Source organism: Ornithorhynchus anatinus, chromosome 15, assembly GCF_004115215.2.
Source record: "Ornithorhynchus anatinus isolate Pmale09 chromosome 15, mOrnAna1.pri.v4, whole genome shotgun sequence".
Classification (NCBI taxonomy): domain Eukaryota; kingdom Metazoa; phylum Chordata; class Mammalia; order Monotremata; family Ornithorhynchidae; genus Ornithorhynchus; species Ornithorhynchus anatinus.
The window spans coordinates 1116223-1140320 of record NC_041742.1 but is presented as its reverse complement, the minus strand read 5'-3'; the positions used below and the strand labels follow the sequence as shown (position 1 = coordinate 1140320).

The window sequence follows — 24098 nt, the reverse complement described above, 5'->3', positions numbered from 1 at the left end:
GTTGGGCTGATTCAGAGAGCTCTGTTGTTCGACTGGAATGCAGTAGGAGAGAGCGGAGCAGAAGAAACCGAACCAGCCTTTTTCCGTAGTTGGGGAAGACCGGGGCCGTTTCTGCGGAGCGGGGTCGCGGGTGGACGACCGGAGCTCCGTGCTCCCGGAGACGGGCGTTTCGAGTCTCTCCCCGGGGCTTGCCGCCCCGCCCAAACTTCGGTCTTCCCGTGGAGGTCGCCAAGCGGCCCGGCCGACTGGCCGGCCGGCCCGTTTCCGTTGCCGGGCGGCGGGTCCGAAAGGGCCGGCGGGGCGCCCTTTTGATGTGGCGAATTAATTTCCCCGAGCCCCAGCTCTGCAGCCAATGAGCGGAGCCGGCGCCGAGGGGAGGAAGGCGAAGAGTTAACCAGGCGGCCGTCTCCCAGGGCTGCTGCAGAGATGCTGAAGAAAGCGGCGGCGGCATCGGCGGCAGAGGCAGCTCCGCGGCCGTGAGGTGGGGAGAGCGGGATGATGTCATCGCCCCGGAGCTGCTGCAGCGCCGAGCGGAGAGCGGCCGCCGCCAGCGGCATTGTTTTTGTGATAGCGGCGGCTGAGTGACAGGCTTCCCCTCCAAAGAACCCCCCCTCGGCCCCCCGGTAGCCTTCTCGGCGGCGGCCTTTCACCATGCCAGCACAGCGCCATGAGTCCGGGCTGCATGCTGCTGTTTGTGTTTGGCTTCGTTGGCGGGGCGGTGGTTATTAATTCCGCGGTGCTGGTGTCGCTGTCCGTCTTGCTGCTCGTGCACTTTTCCATTTCGACCGGCGTGCCGGCTCTGACGCAGAACCTGCCGCGGATCCTCAGGTACCCTGACCTCCCCGCCGACCGACCGACCCGTCCGTCGGCCTCCCGCCGACCGTCTGACCTCCCTCTCTCTCTCCCTTCCGACCCACCTCCCTCCCTCCCTTTCAACCTCTCTTGCGACCTCTCTACGACCTCCCTCCCTCTCTCTTCCCTCCCACCCTGCCTCCTTCCCGCCCTCCCTCCGTCCCTCCCTCCGTCCTCCCGCTTGGTCAGGACAGCCATTCCCGGTTTTCGCTCTCTAATCCGCTCCGGAGCCTTCTCCCATTCACGGGCTGGAACAATGGGAACAGCCCGCAGCTCGAGTCTCCCGTGCCCTTTCAGGCGGGCGGTTAGCCGGAACCCCGGGGCCGAGACTGTGAGGGTGAAAGCCGGTGCCCGGGGATTCCCCGGCCCGGAGCCGAGGTCGAGGTGGTCTGCTTTCGAGGTCGGGTGGCTCCGCACGGACCCGGGGGGGGACCGACTACCGAGTTGGTGCCGTCTCTTCCCCCCGGGGCTCCAGCCCGGGCTGGTCCAGATGTGCTTTGATGGGAAAGCGCTGGGGCTCGGGGCTTTGATTTTTCCCATTCTCGAGGCCTCTTGCCCAGGGGTGGGAGCCTGAAACACCTGGTCGATTCTGCTCTTTCACTTAGGGGGTTTATTAAGCTAAATTTAAGAACCTGCAGCTCTGTTCTTTTCACCCTACAAATGCTGTTGACTTGCAGCGCATACATCCCTTGGGGCGGTCAGACGGCCTCTCATTATTTGGGCCCCAAAGCTGTGAGAGCTTATCCACTGCTGTCCGGTCAGATGCTTGTCTTTCTCTTTTCATTGTAGACTTCAGTAGCAAATGGCCGTGGATGTTGGGGTTGTGTGTGTGTGTGCGCGCGTCTGTTTTTCTTTTTCTTTAGTCCATCTAGTTCTGCCGTTCATTGTACTTGCCCAGAGCCAGAGCAGGCCGTTTTGTAAATTTTAGCGCTTTCAGTTGGAAAAAAGAACAAAGAGACTCTTGATCCCTCAGAGGTTTCCTTCAGGCGGCTCTAAGTGCAGGTCAAATTTTGTCATCCTTTCTGTTTAAGTTTTGAAGTGGAGTCCCAGAAGACCTCTCAAACGGCCCCCTGCAGATCAGCAGCCCCAGCCTTCCGAGCCGAGGAGTCCGTAGGCTCAGGCAGAAACCCGCAGCCACGGGAGGCTCGGGGAAGGGAGAGGAACTCTTGTAGAGGAAGCCCATTGCCGTTGCTGCTTCCGTGTAATCATTATTTTCAGTCCAGTCCGTCAAATTCCCCACCAGCTTGGGGTGGTAACTCCGGGAGATTGGCCTAGAGCCTTGGGCTTCTGAGCGTTTGGGGGTAGGGTGTTTGACTTGTGTTAAACAGGGCATTCTTTTAGCTCCAAAGTGAAACACAGTACAGTACTCTAGAGATCTGTGGTAGGCTCGACCGCAAGCCCCCTGAGGGCAGGGATCATAACTACTAAAATACTTTCCCAAGCACTCAGTTTACTACCCTGCACACCATAGGCACTCGAGAAATATTATCGACCGTAGGGGCAGGGAGGAAATTGAATCTTCCCATTTTTGCCGAGTTATTTGGAGAAGCGATTTTCCCTTTTTGAAGCACACAGGTATTTGCAAACATTGCAAGATTCTCATTTTTCCCACTCAGCCGAGCAGAGCGGCGGGCATCCGGGCTAGGCCATGGACAAGCCTTCTCCCTTGCTCTGCTGCTGAAGCGGGCTGTCTTCCACCTGAGTGAAGTCAGGGGTCCTGGACTCGTACAGACCTTGGCCTGGGAGGGCGGCCCCTCGGGGAAGGGACCGGGTCGCTTCTGTAAAATCCATCCTTTCACCCCGGCAGTTCTCTCTGCCACTCTAGGGCTCTCCTCGGGTTTAACGTCCACGATCACGGTTCACACGAGTTCCGTAGCGCCGCCACAGGCCCCCTCGAGTCCCTAAGAAAGGGCATGATTTGGAGCCCAGCCTTTTCCGGTTCCTCCCTGAAGGCTTCCGTCTTTGAGCCTAAGTCCCGTGAGTCCAAGCCCTCAGCGGGGAAAACGTTTCTGTGAAGAGGCCAGTACTGCAGCTTATCCAAAAATAGTAACGATTAGCCCCGAAGGGTCAGTCCGCTGACCGTCCCGGAGGAAGCCGGGAACCGAAGCGTGTCCCTCGACCGGGGCGGGCAGCATCCAGGGGGTAAAAAGTACCGAGTTGGTGCTCACAACGGAGCTGGGCCTCGGGCCCGCGTGGGCCGGGCACTCCGTCCTGCCGGGAGCTCTGGAGCCCTTGCTTTCCCAGCCAGGACCGTCTTCTGTGTGGGGAGCAGGCGGTAGAAGGATCCCTGCAGGCCCACACACAGATTGTAGACATACACAGAACGGCGGGGCAGTCGAAGACTTGGTCGGGCCTGGCATCTGCTGCCCTCCGTGGACCGCCAGGCAGTCCCGGGCCACTTGATGCCCGCTCGCTCTTGGTTTGGGATGAGGCAGCGCCCGTTTCGAATAAAAGCGGAACCCCGCTGTGGGTGCAAGTTGTTTCCTTGATGAAACAAATTGTATTCCTCAAATCCGTGGGGATGAACTTTTCTTCCTCGTGCAGTGGCCTCTTTATTGCTACAGATAGAAATTTTGGTCAGGGACCACAGCCCCCCTGCTCTCCCTTGGCACACCGCCGTATTCACCCTTGATTGCTCTCTCGCTGACCATCATAGTTCTTATCAGTGAAGGAGCCTTAACAGTGAAATTCTTTTTGTTGTTTTTTTGGTCACCTCCAGCGTTTTCTGGCCCAGGCTCCTTAGAAATCCCGCTGAACCCTTGTGGAGTCTCCCTTTTACTGCTCACATTTAAGATGGGAACTTGGCCATTGGCCCATTGCATCTTTTTTCTAATTACAAATGTTTTAAAATAAGCGCTCCCCCCGCCATTGTTCTTCAAATCGGTGGTGAGGTCTATGACCCCCCTGGCGACTTGATTATCTGTGAAGCAGGGCTTGGACCCTGGTATTGTGTTGATGGTGCTTTTTTGTAATCCCACACTTGGGGCAGGTTTGACAACAGGGCCGGTGCAACTCCATTCAAGAGTTCCCGTAAAAGGAAGCTCGATTGTAAGTGCCGGATCAGTAAGATATATTTTGAAAATCTACCACTTGGTGAGCTTCGCAGTGGAAAACCAAACAGTAGTTCATTCCCAAACGGACAGCGTCTCAAGAAGGCGCCAAACAGGGTTACGTAGAATTACTTACTGTGCTAAATAGATCTGCCCTAACCCGGGCTAAATTGCAGTGGGCCCGGAGGCCAGAAACACTCCATTCCAGCCTGTTGGCGCTTCAGAGGTCGAGGAGGTGAGGGAAGATTTTAAGCCAAAGGAAACTTTGCCATGGAAATTCATTAGCCCCCTCTGGGAGGCCACTAAAAGAAGAGCCTTATAAGGGGGGAGTGCTGGATTCTGTTTATGACTAAACAAACTCAAATGCAACCTTTATGGGAGAAACAGAGACCCATTGTTGGCACCGGTTTCTGCTCCGCCTGTAAATGCCATGGGTGTTCCCTGCAGGATTGAAGTTGAAAGCTTCCTTTTTTTTCCTTCTCCCCACAGAAAGGAGCGTCCGATCTCACTGGGGCTCTTCCCGTTGCCCGCAGGAGACGCGCTGCTGACCCCGGACACCCAGAAGGGAGGAGAGACCCCCGGATCGGAACATTGGAAATTCCATGAACTAAGCCAGCCCCGCTCTCACACCAGCCTGAAGGTGAGTTTATGGTGCGTGCCGGAGACGTCCACGTGTTTCGGCCACCCCTGGAGCAGACTCTGTCAGTACTAGTTGCCAGCAAAGTTACAAAAAAACCCCACAAAGGTGTATCATAGGGAAAAGTTGGAAAGGTTCACTTCCAGCTCAAACGTTTGAGCCTCTTCTCTGCAACTGAGCTTCGATCCTAAAACGTTTTTGAATTCCATTTATCTTTTGACCAACTTGGGGCGGCTCTAGCAGGAGGCCCATCGCTCAGAGACTCAGAGACTGGCCTTGAGTGTTGTCCTCTGCATCTCCCCTTCTTGCGGGGCTTATTCTCTCTCCCCCCTCCCCTCCGCCCAGTTTCTTCTCTCCTTCATCTCTCCTCACCTCTTGTACGCCCTCTTCCAGTCGGGAGATGCTGAGACCCGCCTCCCTCGTGATGGGAGCTCCAGGCCCTCTCCATTCCTGCCTGCCAAGGCGTGTGGCCAAGGAACTTGTCGGGGGCCAAGAAGTAAAGCAGTGCCACGTCTGAGATCTCTCCCCTCAGCAGGGAATTTTCAGGGTCCCGTTTGTGATTCTGAAGCCAATGGCAGTCATATTTCTTGAGTGCTTACTGTGCACAGAGCACTGTTCTAAACGTTTGGGAGAGTGCCATGAAACGGAGTTGAAAGACACATCCCCTGCCCACAGGAGCTTACGGTGTAGAAGGGTAGACAGACATCCGTATAAATAAAGTACGGGTATGTACGTAAGTGCCGTGGGGCTGAGGGTGGGGTGAATTGAGGGTGCGTGTGCTAGGGTGACACGGAAGAGAGTGGGAGAAGAGGAAATGAGGGCTTAGTTGGGAAAGGCCTCGTGGAGGAGGTGTGCTTTTAATAAGGTTTTGAAAGTGGGAAGAGTGATGGTCTGTTCAATGGTCATGACTTCCTCCGGGTTCGCTCGATATCGAGTTAAGTCTGGATTTTGAAATTCTCACGCTGTCGACACAGTCGGGTCAGGCCAGGCTGGATCACCGTGTGCGCCATTTGGAAAAAAATATCACCCTCACTACGTGGAGACTGCTAGAGATGGTAGTGACTAGGAATGGTTCTGCAAAGTCCACGATCACCAGAACTGACCCAGACTGTCGGAGTGTGTTCTACCGTCGACTGCAATGTAGGAGGGGGCCCTGCCCGTCGGCGTGGACGGCCCACGCTTCCGCCGTGGGGCCGATACCCAACCCTCAGTCGGGAGCGGGGAAGAGCGGCACCCGGAACGGCACCCAGAGCATCCAGGGGGTCAGCTCATGAATGGCAGGGACTCCCCTGTGGCGAGGCTGCCGTTGGAAACTGTGCCAGGTACCCGTTCTGTAAGCCGAAGCCAAGCATCTCCATGTGGAGCGTGAGGAAGGCACCAAGGTCGCACTCCCGTGTTCCCAGTCCAGTTGCACCCACCAGTCGAGATTGGTGGCGGATATCTCGCCTTCGTAGGACTTTTGGGAGGGGCGGACAGGACGGGTCTGTAATCTTGGCTCTCGAGGCCGTCCGAGCATCGTGTGGCTTTCCTTCCTTCCTTCCCCGCTCCCACAGCACCGTCTGTCATCGCTCAGACGGTCCTAGGAGCGAACCGCCACTGGGGTCTTAGCCTCCGTTTCCCCGGACGTTGACGATGGGTGACGGGTGCCTGCTGGGGAGGCTTTGATGGCAGCCAGCCTAGAGGTAAACAATTCAGCAATCAGCTTCTCTGGTCCATCATGACTTCATTGAGTCGTATTTACTGAGTACCCGCCGTGTGCGGAGCACTGTCCCTGAGCGCTCGGGACAGTGCAGTACAACATTAAACAGACACATTCCCTGCCCGCATGGAGCTCACTAGACTGACTTGCCGGATCCAGACAGCTACATTCCCCTGTTGGATGTCAGAGAAACAGCGTGGCTCAGTGGAAAGAGCCCGGGCTTGGGAGTCGGAGGTCATGGGTTCGAATCGCGGCTCTGCCACGCGTCAGCTGCGTGACTGTGGGCAAGGCCCTTCACTTCTCTGTGCCTCAGTGACCTCATCTGTAAAATGGGGATGAAGACTGTGAGCCACGTGGGACACCCTGATTACTCTGCATCTCCCCCAGCGCTTAGAACAGTGCTCCGCACGTAGTAAGCGCTTCACAAATAACATTATTATTACGTCTGGGTGAGACTCCTGGGAACAGAGGCTCTCCAAAGTGCTTGGTGGCAGGCCGGAAGGAGAGCCGAATCAGTCAGTGGTATTTAGTGAGCGCTTACTCTGTGCAGAGCACTCTACAGAGCTTTTGGGAGAGGACCCTACAACGTTCCCGGCTTGCAGGGACCTTCCGGTCTAGAAGGGCGCTGTGTTTTCTGAGGAGATGGCACCGGACCAGCCCAGACTGACCCTTGATTCCTCGCCTTCTGGCTAATCGGGCTCACCCGAGGTCCGATGCTGCAAAAGATGCGCAGCTTGGCAGTTGCAACCTGGAAAATATTCCTCCCCAAGACCAGCAACTGCACTTTCAATTCTTTGAAGGATTTTGTTCGGGTGGATTCCCTGCAGGGTGGCAATACAGTATTTTAAATGTTTTCCAGAGAAGCAGCGTGGCTCAGTGGAAAGAGCACGGGCTTTGGAGTCAGAGGTCATGAGTTCGAATCCCAGCTCTGCCACTTGTCAGCTGTGTGACTGTGGGCAAGTCACTTAACTTCTCTGGGCCTCAGTTCCCTCATCTGTAAAATGGGGATGAAGACCGTGAGCCCCACGTGGGACAACCTGATTCCCCTGTGTCTACCACAGCGCTTAGAACAGTGCTCGGCACATAGTAAGCGCTTAACAAATACCAACATTATTATTCCCCTCCCTCGTCGGTCTGATTCAGGAGGCTGAATAGGCCTTGCTCCGCACCTTCGCTTGGAATAGGTGACTTGGGTTTTTTGGTAGATGTTCATTTAAAAGGATTTCAGAGCTCCCGGCGCCTTCTGACACCTCGTGTGTTGGCTGTTATCTTTAGTGTCTTTTGGCTTAATTGGGTGGCCAGTGCCCTGGGAATTCTGTGAATGTTGCCGTGCAAATACGTCGTCGTGGTGATGGTCTTTGGATGTTACTCATTTCCATTCAAGCAGTGGGGTTTATGGAGCACTTACTGTATGCACGGCATTACGCTGAGCGCCTGGGAGAGTAGAGCACAGCAGCGCTGGTACACTCACTCCCTGCCAGTAACGACGTTTTCTGTGGCTTTTTAAAGTTTTGTCTTGAACGGCCAGAAACCGGTCTCTCTCGGTTCTCCAGCGGGTCGAGTTCCCCCCGAGCTTTAGGTGCGTAGGTGGGAGAACTCACCACCCTGAAGGTCGGCTTTGCTCTTTCCCGGTTACAAACAGGCACAGACTGATGGGTCTGCTATAGTGCTGCCTTTTTTTCTTTCAACCGAATCTTTTCCCAAGAGGAAATCACGCTGTTTTCCAAAAGGGCCATTGTGGGGAATAGCGAGTGCCTGACTGGGAACGAATCAGATCGCCCATGTGGGTGTCTTTGTTGGGAAACCAACCGTGTTTTCTCACTGAGAATACAGGGCTCTTTTCACCAACCGTCTCTCTCATTTTCCCCACGGGTGATGCGGGGTAGATGCTGTGCCTGCCCTCTGTGAGTTTTCACCCGGGGATTTCTTTGAGCGCTTCCTGTGCGCCAGAGCACTGGGGCACCTTCATTCATTCATTCAGTCGTATTTATTGAGCACTTACTGTGTGCAGAGCACTGTACTAAGCACTTGGAAAGTACATTTTGGCAGCAGATAGAGACGATCCCTCCCCAACAACGGGCTCACGGTCTAGAAGGGGGAGACAGACCACAAAACAAGTAGACAGGCAATAGCATCAAAATAGATAAATCAAATTATAGATATATATATACACATCATTAATAAAATAAATAGAATAGTATGTCCAATATACACACGTGCTGTGGGGCAGGGAAGGGGGTAGAGCAGAGGGAGGGAGTCGGGGCGATGGGGAAAGGAGGAGGAGCAGAGGAAAAGGGGGGCTCAGTCTGGGAAGGCCTCCTGGAGGAGGTGAGCTCTCCGTAGGGCTTTGAAGCGGGGAAGAGACTTTGGCGGATGTGAGGAGGGAGGGCGTTCCAGGCCAGAGGTAGGAGGTGGGCCAGGGGTCGACGGCGGGACAGGCGAGAACGGGGGACAGTGAGGAGGTTAGCGGCAGAGGAGCGGAGTATGCGGGCTGGACTATAGAAGGAGAGAAGGGAGGTGAAGTAGGATGGGTGATGGAGAGCTCTGAAGCCAAGAGTGAGTTTTGCTTCATGCGAAGGTTGATAGGCAACCACTGGAGATTTTTGAGGAGCGGAGTGACATGCCCAGAGCGTTTCCTTAGAAAGATAATCCGGACAGTAGAGTGAAGTATAGACTGAAACTGGGAGAGAGAGGAGGATGGGAGATCAGAAAGGAGGCTGATGCAGTAATCCAGTCAGGCAGGATATGGTGAGAGATTATACCAGCAAGATAGCGGTTTGGCTCATTAATTGTGGTATTTGTTAAGAGCTTACTCTGTACCAGGCTCCGTACTCAGGGCTGGGATGGATTCAAGCAAATTGGAAACAGTCCCTGTCCCACAAGGGGGTCTCAGTCTTAATCTCCATTTTAAAGATGAGGTAACGGAGGCTATAAGAGGTGAGTTGACTTGCCCGAGGACTCACAGCAGACAAATGTAGGACTGGGATTAGAACCCAGGTCCTTCTGACTCCAGGCCCGAGCTCTATCCATTAGGCCATGCTGCTTCCTATTATTTTGGAGATGAATCCATCCACCCCCGCCAAAAATGGGCATCCCTTACAATTACAATTCCGACACCCCGGCCCGTTGGAATGACCTGTAGACTCAACATACTGTTTTATATCATGTATTTTCATGCCCCAAATAATTTCCTCAGGCTTCAGATAAATATTCACTCCGTGTCCCATTGTCATTAGAGTTACTTTCACTGGTGAGCTTCCCGGCACCGCGGTCCTGAGAGACAGTCCCACAGGCGCCTGCACTTCTATGTGTAAATCTCTTTGTTCCCACACCTTTCCAATTTTTCTTCCCTCTGCTCCGTCATTTGAAGCAAACCACGTGACATTTCCCAGCCTATCCCATATTAAAAAGAGATGGCGAATTTTGCAGAGACGCGTCCTAATTACTCTTACAACATTAAGTCCTGGAATGCCTTTCAACCAAGACTCCAGCGTTCTAATTCTCAGTAGATATTTACTCCCAAAAGCAATCTTGAAAAGCCTTCCAAGGTATTAGCCCATGCTAGAGAAAATATCGATAGGCTTGAGTTAATATCTTGTGACAGATGTTCAGTTTTAAACCTGCTTTCGAAGCTCCGATTTCCCCAAAAGAAAAAAAAAGGTCTTGGGCTCAGAATTGGGGTTCATTTTTGATTCAGCACCAGCTTGTGCCTTCCTTTGGCCCAGGTTAATTTTTGTATCTTTAATTATGATTCTTCTCATTATTACTTCTACTAGTAATAACAATGATTACTGTCAACTGACTGAAAGATATTTCAAATCTGCAGCCCAGTTTTTTTTATGGTATTTAAGTGCTTACTATATGCCAGGCACTTTACTAAGTGCTGAGGTGGATACCGATTAATCAGGTTGGACACTGGCCAGGTCTCACGTGGGAATCACAGTCATCATCACCATTTGACACATGAGATGACGGCGGAGCAGAGAAGCAAAGTGACTTGCCTAAGGTCACACAGCAGGGAAGTGGTGGAGCTGGGAACCCATTCTGGAGAAGCCGTAGCCTGGGTTACCAGACTTTACCGTTGACAGTAATACCAAACTGCAGAATGAAAATTCTACCAGCACTTGAATCCTCATTGGGACACTTTTTCTCATTTGAGAATCAGTGGGTTTCTTCTCAGTGCTGTACATTCCTTTACTGTGGTTAAACTTGTTTTAGAAAGGAAATGTGTTATCTCTCTGATTTTGGGGGAGTTTCACACCTTGACTAGAAACCCGAGGGCCATAACCGCAGCCCTTACTGTTATGCTCCGGGCTTCCTCCCCTCTCCCCTCACTGTCTAATCCTCCTGCTCTCCCCCCTTCCAGGCCTCTGGGTCACCCATCTCTCCCAATTCCTCAGGGCTGCTTTTTGAAAGGCAGTTTTTTTTAATTTATGGTTTTTGTTCATCCACTTACTTTGTGCCAGGCACTGTACTAAGCTCCGGGGTAGATAGAATCCAGTCGGGTTGGACGGAGTCCCTATCCCACTTGGGGCTTACGGTCTTAATCCCCATTTTACAGATGAGGTAACTGAACCACAGAGAAGCTAAGTGACTTTGCCCAAGGTCACACAGCAGAGAAATGGTGGAACCGGGATTGTTCCTTCTGACTCCCAGGCCCCTGATCAGTCCACTAGGCCACACTTCTTTGGCCTACTTGGGGTAGCAGGGCTGGGGACTGACTTTTCCCATGTTTACCCCCATTTTTTAGGATGAACTCTCCGATGTCAGCCAGGGAGGTTCGAAGTCTACCACTCCGGCCTCCACCGCTCCTTCCGACGGGGCCGCGCTCCCCGTCGACACCCCCCTGAAGGAGGAAAATGAAGGCTTTGCCAAGACCGCAGATGCACCGGGCCAGACCGACGCCAGCAAGCACATCGACGTGCAGGCGGCCCAAGAAACAAGGACCGTGTCCACCGGTAAGTGGTCCTGGGCTGCCAAAGGGCCCGGGAGGCCTGTGGGAAATCCCAGCTCTTCCACCTAGAGGGGACGTCAGAGGGAAGATTAAACTTGGCAGGGGGCCCTGGTTAGGGGCACCCCATTAAGGCTAAAAGGACTAATGGACGGCAGACAGAAAGCTGGCAATTCGAAAGCCAGTGCCTCGGTTCCCTCAAGAAGTTGTGGTCAGTGGGGAAGCGTTGGATTCAGGGACCCGACTTGAGCTTTCCGGTGCTTTGCTCTGCCCCTTCCTGGGGTCCAAGGGCTGAACCGCCGGTCACCAGCCACGGGCAGCTCTTTGACTCCCAAGGCCGGAGGCCACCACCAGTTGGGGGCCGGAGCTTGGTCTCTGGGCCACGGGAAAGGCAGGGAAGCCTGGAGGTCACCACCTCCAGGGTGCCCCTCGGACGCTTGTCGTTCCTGCTTTCTTTCCGCCTGGGGTCTTTGCCTTCATTCCCCCGGGACGCACGGAAGCCGAGATTCAGGTCGCGGGGAGGGGGCTGCAAAACCGAGAGGCCCCAAGGCACTGCTGCTTCCCCGCACCCCTCGGGCCGTAGGTCCATTTCTGCCCAAGTGGGTGGACGAGGCCTGTCGGGGGTGTCTCCGCCCAGACAGTGTCCCCGAGCTTGAGAAAGGAGTCCGGTGCAGCACCGACACTTTCGCCCGGCCCCCTCTGTGAAGTGGAACCCCTTTTGTTCTCACCGTTCCCTGAGAGCTGGAGCGGGGCAGCCCAAACCCGCCACGTGGCAAACCTGCAAGCAGCGACGGTTCCCTATCTGGAATGGCGGGCCGCCGGGTCTAGACCCGTCTCAGGCCCTTAACAGCAGGTAACAGCATCTGCGGTCCGTTCTTCCCAAGGCGCCGGTGAAAATGAGAAGTCCGAAGTTCAAGCGATCATCGAGTCGACCCCTGAGCTGGATATGGATAAAGACCTCAGTGGCTATAAAGGCTCCAGGTACTTCCTGCGGTACTCCTGGGAATCTCTGCAGGCCCTCGTTATCCTCCAGATTGGGATAGAGATCTCCCTCTACAAAGTGGGAAAGACCGAGGAGAGGGGACTAGCGGAGTACAGATCCTAAGCAGGGAGGGGGATTTACACTTCATCTCTGAGAGAAAATTGCCACCTATCGTCACCAGGGTTGGCCAATCTAGACAGAACCATCTGCAATCACTCCTTGTTATAACCCCCAACTGGGCTTGTCCAGAGTTCCTTTCATTGAGAGCGAGGTCCTAGATGCCCCGGGAATTACCGAGGGAGAATCGAGAAGCAGCGCGGCCCAGTGGATAGAGCACGGGCCTGGGTGTCGGAAAAACCTGGGTTCTAATCCCGGCTCCGCCGCTTGCCTGCTGTGTGACCTTGAGCAGATCACTTCACTTCGCTGTGCCTCGGTTCCCTCATCTGCAAATTGGGGATTAAGACCGTGAGCCCCACGAGGGACGTGGACTGCATCCAACCTGAGCGGCTTGTATGTGCCCCAGCACTTAGTGCAGGGCCTGGGATGAGCACTTACCAAATACCATTAAAAAAAAGAACAAGGACTGGTTCCTGCCTTCGAGGAGCTTACAATCTAATTGCAGAGGCAGAACAAACACAGATACGTGATTGACAATCAGACCGAAAGTCCAGCTGCCAAGGGCACAAAGCAGGGTACAAAGAAGAGAAATAAGTGCCCACCAGCAGAGTTGCCTGTGTTTCTCCTCAGCAAGCAAGGCAGAGCCGTGGGGGTGGTTGTGCCCAAGGGGACGACGGGTCCCGGAAGCCAAATCCTCGAGTTGCATTTAATACCAATTGTCATTTTTTTATGTATCTGTTGAGTGCTTAATATGTGTCAAGCCCTGTTCTGAGTACTGCGATAGATACAGGTTAATTAGGCCAGATGCAGTCCCTGTCTCACATGGGACTTGCAGTCCAAATAGGAGGAAGAATAGCTGTCGAATCCCCATTTTGCAGTTATGCGGAGGCTCGGAGAAGCGAGGTGACTTGCCCCAGGTCCCCACAGCCGAGAGGTGGTGGAACTGGGTTTAGAACCCAGGTCCTCTGGCTCCCAGGCCCGTGCTTCCCCGGGCCCCTTCCCCCGACACACACCCACACACAGACACACTCTCTCTCTCGGCCCAGGTAGTCATTTTTCATGTTGGTAAGAGAATCTCGTTTCCCTCCTCTTCTGTTCCTAGCACACCCACCAAAGGAATAGAGAACAAAGCCTTTGACCGAAACACAGAATCCCTCTTTGAAGAACTGTCTTCGGCGGGCTCGGGCCTGATCGGCGACGTGGACGAAGGCGCCGATCTGCTGGGTACAGTGGCTTGTCTTCTTTCACAAACGCCATCCCTTTCGCTCGTTGACTATCACTGCTCTCTCCCCCATTCCCCGAGCCGGTTCAGTTTTTGGAAAAAGCGAGGTCACGGACAGAGGTAACGACCAACGGCGATGGCATTTCTGGGAGCCTTGCTGACCTCGTGCGGGCCGGAGAGTTGCGAGCCACCGCGGTTTGGCCCAGACCCGAGAAGGAGTTCTCTCCCTCTCAGAGTGCACTGTTTACAATGATCCCTTGCCCTGCGGTGCCCGGCCGCTGCAGCTGTAACACTCCTCTCCCACCCCACCCCGAGGATAGAGGACTTCGAGGTTGGATTGGTCTTTGCCACTCCTGAAACGTTCCTCGGGGCAGGTTGAAAACTCGGATTTGAGGCTCCCATCCATCCATCGTCCATCCATGCCTCCATCCCTCCATCCCTTGGGAAAGGTCGCCGTAAGCCTCCCAGGTTGCTCTAAGCGCTGTCCCAGACACCCAGCCCTTCCAGAACGCGGGGACCGTGTGCTCACCCGCGTGGAGGGAGAGGCGTGTCGAGGTATTCGTGCTACACGGGGTCACTGTGTTGGAGGGCGTTGCCCGATTGGGCGGCAGCGGCACTGGGCCAAGGGTGGGCAGAGGGGTTTCTCTGGGTGGAGAGAATATGGGGCCAGACCCTGTAGATTCTAGTCCTCTACAGACTCCTAGACTGTGGGCTCGTTTTGGGCGGGGAATATGTCCGTTGCATTATAATATTGTCCTTTCCCAAGCGCTTAGTACAGTGCTGTGCTCACGGTAAGCACTCAGTACATGCCATCGGCCGACTGACTGATTCCCTGGCGGTGTTACAGCCGGGCTTCTCAGGGAGCAGCCTCATTCCAGCAGAACTGGGTAGAGGCAGATAATCGAACACTTACGGGTCGTGAGTGAGGTAACTTCCATGGCAGTACAAGACGGAAGGTGATATGCCCGGTTTTGACCATAGGGAACAATGTAGGGATCCCCTGCGCCTGTGAAAACTGACTGACGTGTTCATGGGGACAGATACCCCTCGAGCGAAACCGTCCCAGGGAGCCATTTCCCTATGCGATTGCTCCCGTGAAAGCTGCCGCTTCCCAAGCCGTTCGGTGTTCAGTCGGCACTCACGGGGAGAAAAGCGAGGAATCTGTTTCTGGAAGGGCGCAGCAGTAGGGGTTCAGTCATCGGGGCTGGAGGATTTAGAGAACCTTTCCGTTGCCCGAACCCAGGCCCCGGGTGGAAACGGTGGTCCTCAGGTGGGAGATGGGGCGTTGCATGGGAGAACAGCCCCATCAGTCGGGGATGCCGGGCAGCGGGGGTTGGAGGCTCAACCTCCGGGGCCATCTTGGCGCGGAACTCTGTGGGAGAGGCCGCACCTCTCCGGCTCTGTAATAATAATGCTTGAGTATTAATTAAGTTCTTACTACGTGGCAAGCACTGCGCGCTGGGGTAGTTACAAGATAATCAGGTCCCACATGGGACTCACAGTACCAAAAGGAGGGAGAACAGGTACTGGTTCCCCATTTTGCCGCTGAGGGAACCGAGGCACAGAGAAGTGAAAGGACGTGCCCGGGGCAACTCAGCAGACAAGTGGTGGAGCCGGGATTCGAACCCAAAGAAGCAGTGGGGCTTAGTGGATAGAGCATGGGCTCTGTAGTCGGAAGGAAATGAGTTCTAATCCCAGTTCCCCCACTTGTCTACTCTATGACCTGTGGCACTTCTCTGAGCCTCAGTTACCTCATCTGTAAAATGGGAATTAAGACTCTGAGCCCCGTGTGGGACGGGGACTGTGTCCAACCTGATTAACTTGTATCCACTCCAGTGTGTAAAACAGTTCCTGGCAATAGTGAGGGCTTCACAGATACCATAAAAAAAAAACCAAAACAGTGCCTTACACATAGTAAGCACTTAACAACTACCGCCGTAAGAACAAAAAAGAAGAAGAAGGTCCTCTGACTCCCAGGCCCCTGTTGTCTTCTACCTGGCCACCCTGCTTCTCTAGATCTGGGCCGTCTTGGGGGAAGTGGAAGAGAGGGTCCAGGTGAAACCTTTTTAGGAGTGGAGTTACACATCCCCCGTTGGGAGATTTTCCCTACGGGTCAGAAAGGGGCATTGGTTCTTTTCCAAAAGAAAGAAAATCCGTAGCATTCAAATGTGCAGAACTCAGTGAGCCATTATGTCTTTTTAAGGGACCGTTCCCCAAGGTCCGTCTAGGTTGAAAATGTTGTGGGTTTGCTTGGATGGGTTTTCAGTTTCACTGTAGTACGTGAATGCACGTGTCTTCCCTCGTAATGTGTGTTACTGTAAATTTCTCACCCCTGCCTAGGCGTGATCTTTCTGGTTGGATTAACGGCCTTCCTTTCATTCCAAATTAATGTAAGATTAGTTGGTGGTTTCCTCAAGCATGCTAATTGGAATTCTCCGATCTTTTTTTTTTTTTTCTCTTGGGCTGCTCACCCAGGGGAATATTCTGGTGTGTATGTCTTCGGAATCCACCCGGGCTGCCGCGCCCACAGCTCCGCATTTCTGGCTGCTATTCTCATCCAGTGCGCTCGCCGCGTCTGTCCGCTTAGAGACACCTCCGTACCCATTCAGCCTCTCAGCTGTCCCCCGAGCTGTTACCTTTGGCAAGGAAACTAACTGACTGCTGACCCTAGCTGTAGATACCGGCCCCTTTTTTATTTTTATGGTATTTGTTGAGCGCTTCTTGTGTGCCGGGCACTGTTGTAAGCACAGGGGTGGAGACAAGCTAGTCAGGTCGGACACGGTCGGTGTCCCCCATGGTGCTCAGAGAATTAATTCCCATTTTGTAGATGAGGGGACTGAGGCGCAGAGAAGTGAAGTGACTTGCCCAAGGTCACGCATCAGACAAGTAGCGGAGCCGGGATTAGAACCCGGCTCCCTCTACTGGGTAGTGTGATGGGAAAATAATAAAGCTTACTAGGGTAAGTCACTCTTTCTACCCCTGGAATCCTTTTGAGGCTGCATTTGGGAGATTTTTGGAGATACCTGCAGAGGTTGACTACCTGAAAGATGGCGGGACCTTGGAGGGATTTCTAATGAGCAGTTTTGGCCCCGGCACAATCTCCTACTCCGATTTTTACATTTGTCAATTCAGACCAAGAGTTTGACCGTTTCCCTGGGGGTCGTCTGCAGGGTAACTTAGCAAGATCCCCAAGTCCGAACCAGTGGCTGACTGGGATAAGGGCAGCAACCAGAGCCCGTGAGAAGACCCAATCCCAAACCCACTTGCTGCTGAATGCCACAGGCAGAGGCACCCTCCCGTCAGAAGGGCGGTCTGCAGCCCGTCCCCTCTGTGGGAAGTCTCTGGGCTTCCACAGAAAACCCGACCCGCGTGGGATTTGGCCCGGCGATGCAGTGCACGTGCTGCACCCTGATCGGACGTTTAGGCCAGCCCACCCATCCGTCGATTTAGGTGGCTGTCCCTCCGAACCACCCCCGGGACTACCGGGAAGCTCCCCAGAGCAGCAGCCCGCCGAGGGGCTGGCCGCAAGAGCCAGAAAGGACATCTGTCAGTCGGGCAGGTGTCCCGCCCTCAGGGTTCCCCGAGTGGTGCCGGGAGGGCGTAAATCAGCATGGCACCGTGTGCCCAGGGCTGGTGCCACCAGCGCACTGGGCTTGCCCCAGGCGAATTTGAGCCCAAATCGGGAGGTCCATCAGAAAACCCATGGCAGGTGTGGCACCCTGGGCATGCGGCTTTGCTGACACTTGCTTGTTTTGCCAATTTTTACCTCTTCTAAAAAATCTAAATAGACTGTAGAAGATCTTTCTCAGTTGGCTTGCCAGGGGCCTTCGGCCTTGTCCCAGTTCCATTCTCTCCTGTGTTTGGGAGTCCTCCCTTCCTTCCTCCCTGGCCTTGGGGACGAGGTATAAGACTTCTGCTCCCAGAAATACCCAAACCATTCCTAGAAGCTGTTGGGAATGGTTTGGGGTGGGTTTTTCTCTTTTTTCACTGGGACAGCCTAGATTATTCAGCCTAAAATTTATTTCCATCGCGGGAGATCCCGCTCTGCAGGTGTCGTGCTTACCATTTTCCGTTTGGGGTTCTTTAAAGTCTGAGGCCAGTGCTTTCTTTATAGGAAAAGGCCCGATGGGCTGGACCCATGGGAGACTTTTAGCACCAGTGGGCTTAATTTTCTTATGCAGTAGAGAAACCTTTTTTTGTTTGGGGTAGCCTTAGTGGAAAAGTTTTATAACTAGGAAGTTGTCTTGAGTGACACAAAAGCAGCAACTGTTTTCAGTTTAGTTGGCCTGCCTCCTCCTGCTCCTCCTCCTCCTCCTCCTCCTCCTCCTCCTTCAGCATTTCTCTCTTGCCTGACCATTTACAATGTGCAGTAACCTTTGATTGGAAGCCTTCCATGTTCACTTTCCTTTTCACACCGCTCGTGATCCTGACAGATTTTTCATCTCATTCATCCCGCTTTTTGCCTGCAATGTTTCTCATCCTTTGTTTTGGCTCTCCATGGAACGCACGGGCCCTAAGTCCCTAATTTCTTTGGTAAGGTTCCATCTGCCTCAAGGTATCTGTAGGGCTTTCGCAGCCTTCCCATCTTGCCCCCCCGGTTTCCAGAAGCTCCGCTTCATAGAGCAGTTCGGCACTTAACTCTACCCTTGAAAAGGGCGACATCAGACCTTTTCAGTCACGATCGATCGGTGTCCTTGGTGTCGGGTAGCCCCAGCCTCTCCCAGATTCCCACCATGCACCGTATTTCAGAATTGCTGCAAGCACCTCATCTTGGCACTTGTTCACTGGGTTCGTGGATGAGCGGCGACCCGTGGATAAGTCAGGAGGGGGGTCTTTCGACAGGTCCAAATTCTCCAGTCGGTGAGGCCTGGTCCAGAGGGAGAAAAAAAATCCCACCAAGTTGTAACCAACGCGGTTCTAAATGATCCCTGGGTTTGAAGTCGTAGGCCTTGTTTCTCAATTCCCAAGGGAGGGTGCTAATTTGAAACTGGAGGTAGATTTCAGAAAAGCCATGAATTGAAACCGAGAGTTTGACTCATTACCATCTGAAAAAGTCTAGTTTATTGTCTTGTAATCCCATCTTTTTTTTCTCTCTTCCCCCTACCCCCCAAAAGGAATGGGCCGAGAGGTTGAGAATCTTATCCTGGAAAACACTCAGCTGTTGGAAACCAAGTAAGTGTTCACGAGATGTTTTCACTGGTCAAACACAAAGTTTGGGAGCACTCCCCCCCACTATTCCTCCTCCAAGCTGGGACATCTCACCCCAGCCCTTCTCCGTGATCCCCTAAAAAGAGTCTTTAAAAAGGTCCTGTTGCTGAAATTTATTGCAATCCTGACCAATTTTGACTTGGAGGCATTTTCTTCCTGAGTGACTGAATATAATTTTGGCTGTCAGGGACCCGTCGTGCGTTCTGAGCGTGCAACTCGTGAGCGTTGCTTTCAACGGTGCAATTTTGCAATTGTTCACGGAATCCGGTGGGATGCAGTCCTAACCAGGCAATCAGAAAATTGGGCAGATACTCCCCTTCCCCTTTCCCAGGCGGGTTTGCCATCCTCTCTGTGGCAGAAGACAGACAGGAGAACAGTCACCCACCACCCTCAGAGCATTGACCGCCGACTGTGGGAGGGAGGCCCAGCGGCTTCCCTGTCGTTGCAACCGTCCCTCCTCCGTGCCTTGCACCCTCTCCCAGGTTCCTGCCCCCTCGCCAGCCCGCTCAGGGGCCCGGTCAGTTAGTTGCACTACTTATTCAGCCTTTCCCAGGTGGCAGACACCACGCTAAGCACTGGGGTGAATTGAAGCTCAACAGTTCCAGCACGGCCCCTGGCCCTCACGAGGTGCAAAATCTAGGTTGGGGCGGACGGGTCTGCCACATAAAGGCCTAAATTACTGACAGCGGGGCCCCAGGTTCGAGGGCAAAGGAGAAAGAGGTGAGCCCCGCTAGGAGGGAGCCGTGCTGATGTTCCTCGCTCTTGGCTTGCTGGCTCCCACGGTCCGCCGGCGGGGACGTTGCCCCGGCTGCCGTAGGTCCTGGGGTCCACACTTGGCTCTGCAGACCCTGTCTTGCTGCCTAAAGTGACTTCTCCCATCCCTCTGGGGATCACTGACCAATGTGGCCGGGGGAGCCTGTCGGGACCCACCCCGGTGGTTTGCTGCGGCCTGTCGGTGCTCCCTGACGGTAGTGAGGACTCTCTTTTCCCTTGGTCCCCTTGCCCAGAAATGCACTGAACGTGGTGAAGAACGATTTGATAGCAAAAGTGGACGAGCTGACCTGTGAGAAGGATGTGCTGCAGGGGGAACTGGAGGCCATAAAGCAAGCCAAGCTGAAATTGGAGGAGAAGAACAGGGAATTGGAAGAAGAGCTTCGCAAGTGAGTGTCTCACCTATCACCCTCTTCATCTGGCTTAGAGAGTTAGAGCCCCTTGCATTCCATCCGACCTCAATCTTTCCTCCTCTCTCTTTCCCCGCCACCAGCCCCGGCCCCGCAAACAGTCAACCGGCCTAGCGTTTTCTGGCCTCGTAACTTAGCGTTAGCAGTAGTAGCCGGGCTCTCACCTGTGGCCAAGAAGCTTATCAGAAAGCATGAATGAAAATGAACATCGCCTGGGCGGGCCACCTTCACGCTTACATTTTAGCCGGAAAACTTGGTCTAGCGATTCTGTGCTCAAGGAAAGTTCCATTAACTAGATTTCTGAACGATGTCCTCTTTTAGAGCTCGAGCGGAAGCTGAAGAAGCAAGGCAAAAAGCAAAAGATGATGACGATGTAGGTACAATTTTTTAGCCTCTGGGAAGGCACGCTTTATTTCCAAGGTCTCTTGCGCAGTTGTTCTCACCCAGGGAAGATAAAGCCGTGAAGAAAGCGGAGGATAATCCCACGCTAGCCACATAGCTCCAAGCGGGCCCGCTCCCACCGCCCGAGTCGCTCAGAGCACGGTCCTCCCGGTCCAGTGAGCGGAGAGCGGCTCGGGGCAGATATCCTCGTCACTTTCCCCAGTCACCCCCTTCCTTGCCCCTCGCCCACCCCATTCGCCTCCCCTTCCTCTCCTTCCATGAGTTTCAGCAGCTTCACCCCATCAACCTGGAGTTCGCCCCATCTCCTTTGCCCAGACCCCCGGAGGAAGGGTGCCCTTTATTGCGAGAAGCAGTCCGCAACTCAGCGGAGTGGTCTGGGGGGAACCACGCTGCCCACACCCTTGGAGTAGTTCGTCCGTCTCAGCTAGATTCTCGTGGCCATTGACCACTCTGAGAATGCCCTGGGATCATTTGAGGGCAACCCCCTAGCCTTGCTACGCCTGGGCCCAGAGTGGGGACACCCATGGATCATCAGAGGGTTAAGCGGGCACTCTGCGGGGACGGGAGCTTTTTTTGTTGCACATTTTGATTGGCCAGAGTTCCCTAGAGGATCCTTTGGAAGCCCTACCGGGCGTGTCCTGGGACCGTAGGCTTGCTGCGCGTATTCCATCGTGTTCTCCGGGGGTGGCACAGAGCCAGGGGTTGGGGGACGTGTTTCGGAGCCCTGTACCTCGATCCTGCTCTACCATCAGTGAGGTCATTTCCCGTCATCCGCGAACGGTTGCTCCTGGGCTTGTCGGGGAGGCCCCGGGGCTGTAAGGTGGCCAGATGCACAAGAGCACTGGGAGCCTCCGTGCCTTACCCCGACGGCCACGGGACCGCCGGGCGTTGACGGCTCCTCCGCCTCCTTCCTCCTTAGAGTGACATCCCCACCGCCCAGAGGAAGCGCTTTACTCGTGTCGAGATGGCTCGGGTCCTCATGGAGAGGAACCAGTATAAAGAGAGGCTGATGGAGCTCCAAGAGGCCGTGCGGTGGACCGAGATGATCAGGTCAGGACCGGGACCCGCTTGTGGCGGCCCCTTCCCGGGTTGGCCCGAGCCCCCCGGCCGGCGGGGTCCCGGCGGCACCGGACCCGAGCCGTCTGGTCCCGGAATTCGGACGGTTTGGGGGGTTCGGGCTCCCGCTGCCTCTGGGTCGGATCATCCGCCTACCCAGATGGGTGAGCGGCATCCCCCGAGACTGCTGCCGATTGCTGTTTCTATCCAATTCCTCCCTCCTTTAGAGCTTCGAGAGAAAACCCAGCCATGCAGGAAAAAAAAAGATCCAGCATCTGGCAGTTGTAAGTACCAGGAACCGGCATCGGGAGCTCGAACAGGGCGGAGAGGGAAAGCCGGGGGCTGGGGGGAGCGAGGACCATTTCCGAGTGGGAACTCAAACCGTGGATTAAAAGCTGTCTGGTGCCAGCAGCGTTGGTTCTCTGCACTGGTGGTCGTAATCGTTCCTTCATTCGGTTCAGGTTTTCTTCTGCTGTGGGGTAAAGGTCACTAAATAGAATCTTTCTTTTCAAACACTTAGAATGCCAACTGGGTAAGGCTGCTCTTGAAGACCCCCCCCCCAAAAAAATGATATCGTAAGCTGCATCCCGTAACACTGCATATGCGCTTATTGGAGTTGAATGCCAAAGTCCCGTCACGCCTCTGGGACATCATTGCCCTTGGAGCCGAAGAGGACCTGGGCCATGTGGTGTTAGGTTCCCTGGTTGACTTATCTACGGATAAGGAGAATTCTAAAACTAAATGTTGGGAATTGTGTTGGTGTGTGGGCTTGCCTGTGATTATGCCATGATTACCGTGTGGTCCGGCGCTTGCAGATTTCCTCTTGGCTATGGATCTCCCTTTCCCACTCGGCGGTTAAATGATTCGAGGACACGCCGATTCTTGTCTTTGGAATCTAAGGGGGAATCGTGGGGGAGCCCCCTGGACCTCCCGAGCCACGGTTTCACCTTCTTTGGGGGCTGCTTTGAGTGTAGGTCTGGGGCCTGAGGGTGCTGTACCCCACGACGGCTCTTCTTCTCTCTGTGCCCGGGGAACCTCAACAGGAGGCTCGCGTTGGCAGATTCAGGGGCCCAGGGGGCCGACCGTCCCCAGCCTGGCTGCGGGTGGCTGCAGTTGGTGGTCCCGGCTTCTAACCCGGTGCTCCGGAAAGCAGTTTGGGGTGATCTGACCGCGTGGGAAGATGGGGCGGGACGCCCAGGCCCAGCTTTCCAGACGGACACGGTGTTGCTGTCGTTGCAGCTTCAGTCGGCTCTTCAGCTCTTCGAGCAACACGTCGAAGAAGCCAGCCGAGCCGCCGGTCAACCTGAAGTACAACGCCCCCACCTCCCACGTGACCCCGTCGGTCAAGAAGAGGAGCAGCACCTTATCCCAACTCCCGGGGGACAAATCCAAAGCCTTTGACTTCCTCAGTGAAGAGTAAGTGGTTGGTGAGCTGGGCCGTGGCGGGACTGAGAGTCGGCACTGTTCGGAAGCCAGCGCGGGGAACTCTGGCTTCAGTGGGTTCTCCCCGGGAGAGATCAAGTCGCCGAGGTCCTCCTTGGGCTCCCTGTGTACTTGCTGCAGCTTTGCTGCGATTAAATAGCGATGATGATGATCGCAGTTGTTAAGCGCTTACTACGTTCCAAGCACTGTTCTAAGCGCTGGGTTAGGTACAAGGTCAGCAGGTTGTCCCACGTGGGGCTCACGATCTTAATCCCCATTTTACAGATGAGGTCACTGAGGCCCAGAGAAGTGAAGGGACTCGCCCAAAGTCACACAGCTGACAAGTGGATTTTATACCACGTCCTGGGGCGTGAGAGGAGGAGGAGAAGGAAAGACCCAGGGAAACTCGAAAACAGGTCCCATTAACCCAACCACGTGGTGAACTCTGGCTAAAACCTCCGGATCCATCAGGGGAGGCTCCAGGGGAACCCCGAGGAAGTCGGGGGACGGTGGTCTCCCTTGACCTGTGAAAGTTACTTGCTTCGAAGTGAGTTGGCCAGGCACCAGAGAGTTATAACAAGCTCCCCTTTCGGGAGGGCTTCTAACGAACGGGCGGGTTCCGAGCCCCGGACGTCGCAGCAAGAACCCACCCTGGGGATCAGCGATCGGGCGGCCTCCGCCCTGACATAACTCTCCCCGTTCCCTAGAACCGAAGCCAGTTTAGCCTCCCGCAGAGAGCAGAAGAGAGAACAGTACCGCCAAGTGAGAGCACACGTCCAGAAGGAGGATGGGAGAGTGCAGGCTTTTGGCTGGAGCTTGCCGCAGAAGTACAAGCAGGTAACGGGCCGTCCGGGGTTAGCCGTCGCCCGGGCGTAGGCGACAGCCGGGGCGTCGGGCAGGCTCCACCTCTCGTCCTCTGTGTCGGCAGGCCGGATAAAAAGGCTCCCGTTTAGTTCCGGGGAGATGCTCGGAGGCCCTCTTTCTGGAATCCGGGAGGAGGCATCGAGCGTTTGCGGAAGCACGCTAGTAGGTTGCATTCCAAAAGGAACAGCAAGCTTTCCCCAGTGCCCTTCCTGGGCTGAGCGATCAGCAGTGCTGTTTCTCTTCGAACCAGTGGCTCAGAAAGGGGGTGCCCTCCAGCCTCCGCGTCTGTCTGGGTCGTGCTTCGGAAGACTAGTAATGCTAGGAAGCCCTGTTGCGGTCCCACCCCGTCTCAGTACTTTTTGAGGGTTGGGGGAGATGTAAGAGTCCCTGCAACCTCCCCCTAGATATGCCTCTCCCTTTCAGGGGAGGAAAGAGCAGACCCAGTACTCCTTGCT

At 54.7% G+C, this 24098-nt stretch overlaps 1 protein-coding gene across 8 annotated transcripts in view; it reads left to right on the top strand.

The window, feature by feature from the left end:
* The window catches only part of SPAG9 (sperm associated antigen 9), a 74108-nt gene that overhangs the window by 31343 nt on the left and 18667 nt on the right, over positions 1-24098 (top strand). For 2 of the 8 annotated variants that reach the window (XM_029079892.1, XM_029079890.1), the window contains exons 1-13: positions 574-828; positions 4392-4542; positions 10989-11196; positions 12074-12170; positions 13391-13512; positions 15986-15997; positions 18625-18682; positions 19726-19878; positions 20221-20272; positions 21221-21351; positions 21585-21641; positions 22597-22773; positions 23487-23616. In XM_029079892.1, coding sequence (XP_028935725.1) covers positions 668-828; positions 4392-4542; positions 10989-11196; positions 12074-12170; positions 13391-13512; positions 15986-15997; positions 18625-18682; positions 19726-19878; positions 20221-20272; positions 21221-21351; positions 21585-21641; positions 22597-22773; positions 23487-23616 — 1509 coding nt within the window. In that variant the 5' untranslated portion in view covers positions 574-667. Of the gene's footprint in view, positions 1-573; positions 829-4391; positions 4543-10988; positions 11197-12073; positions 12171-13390; positions 13513-15985; positions 15998-18624; positions 18683-19725; positions 19879-20220; positions 20273-21220; positions 21352-21584; positions 21642-22596; positions 22774-23486; positions 23617-24098 lie in introns of those variants that run through there. The other 6 variants (XM_029079888.2, XM_029079886.2, XM_029079891.1 and 3 more) reach the window with 3 other exon arrangements.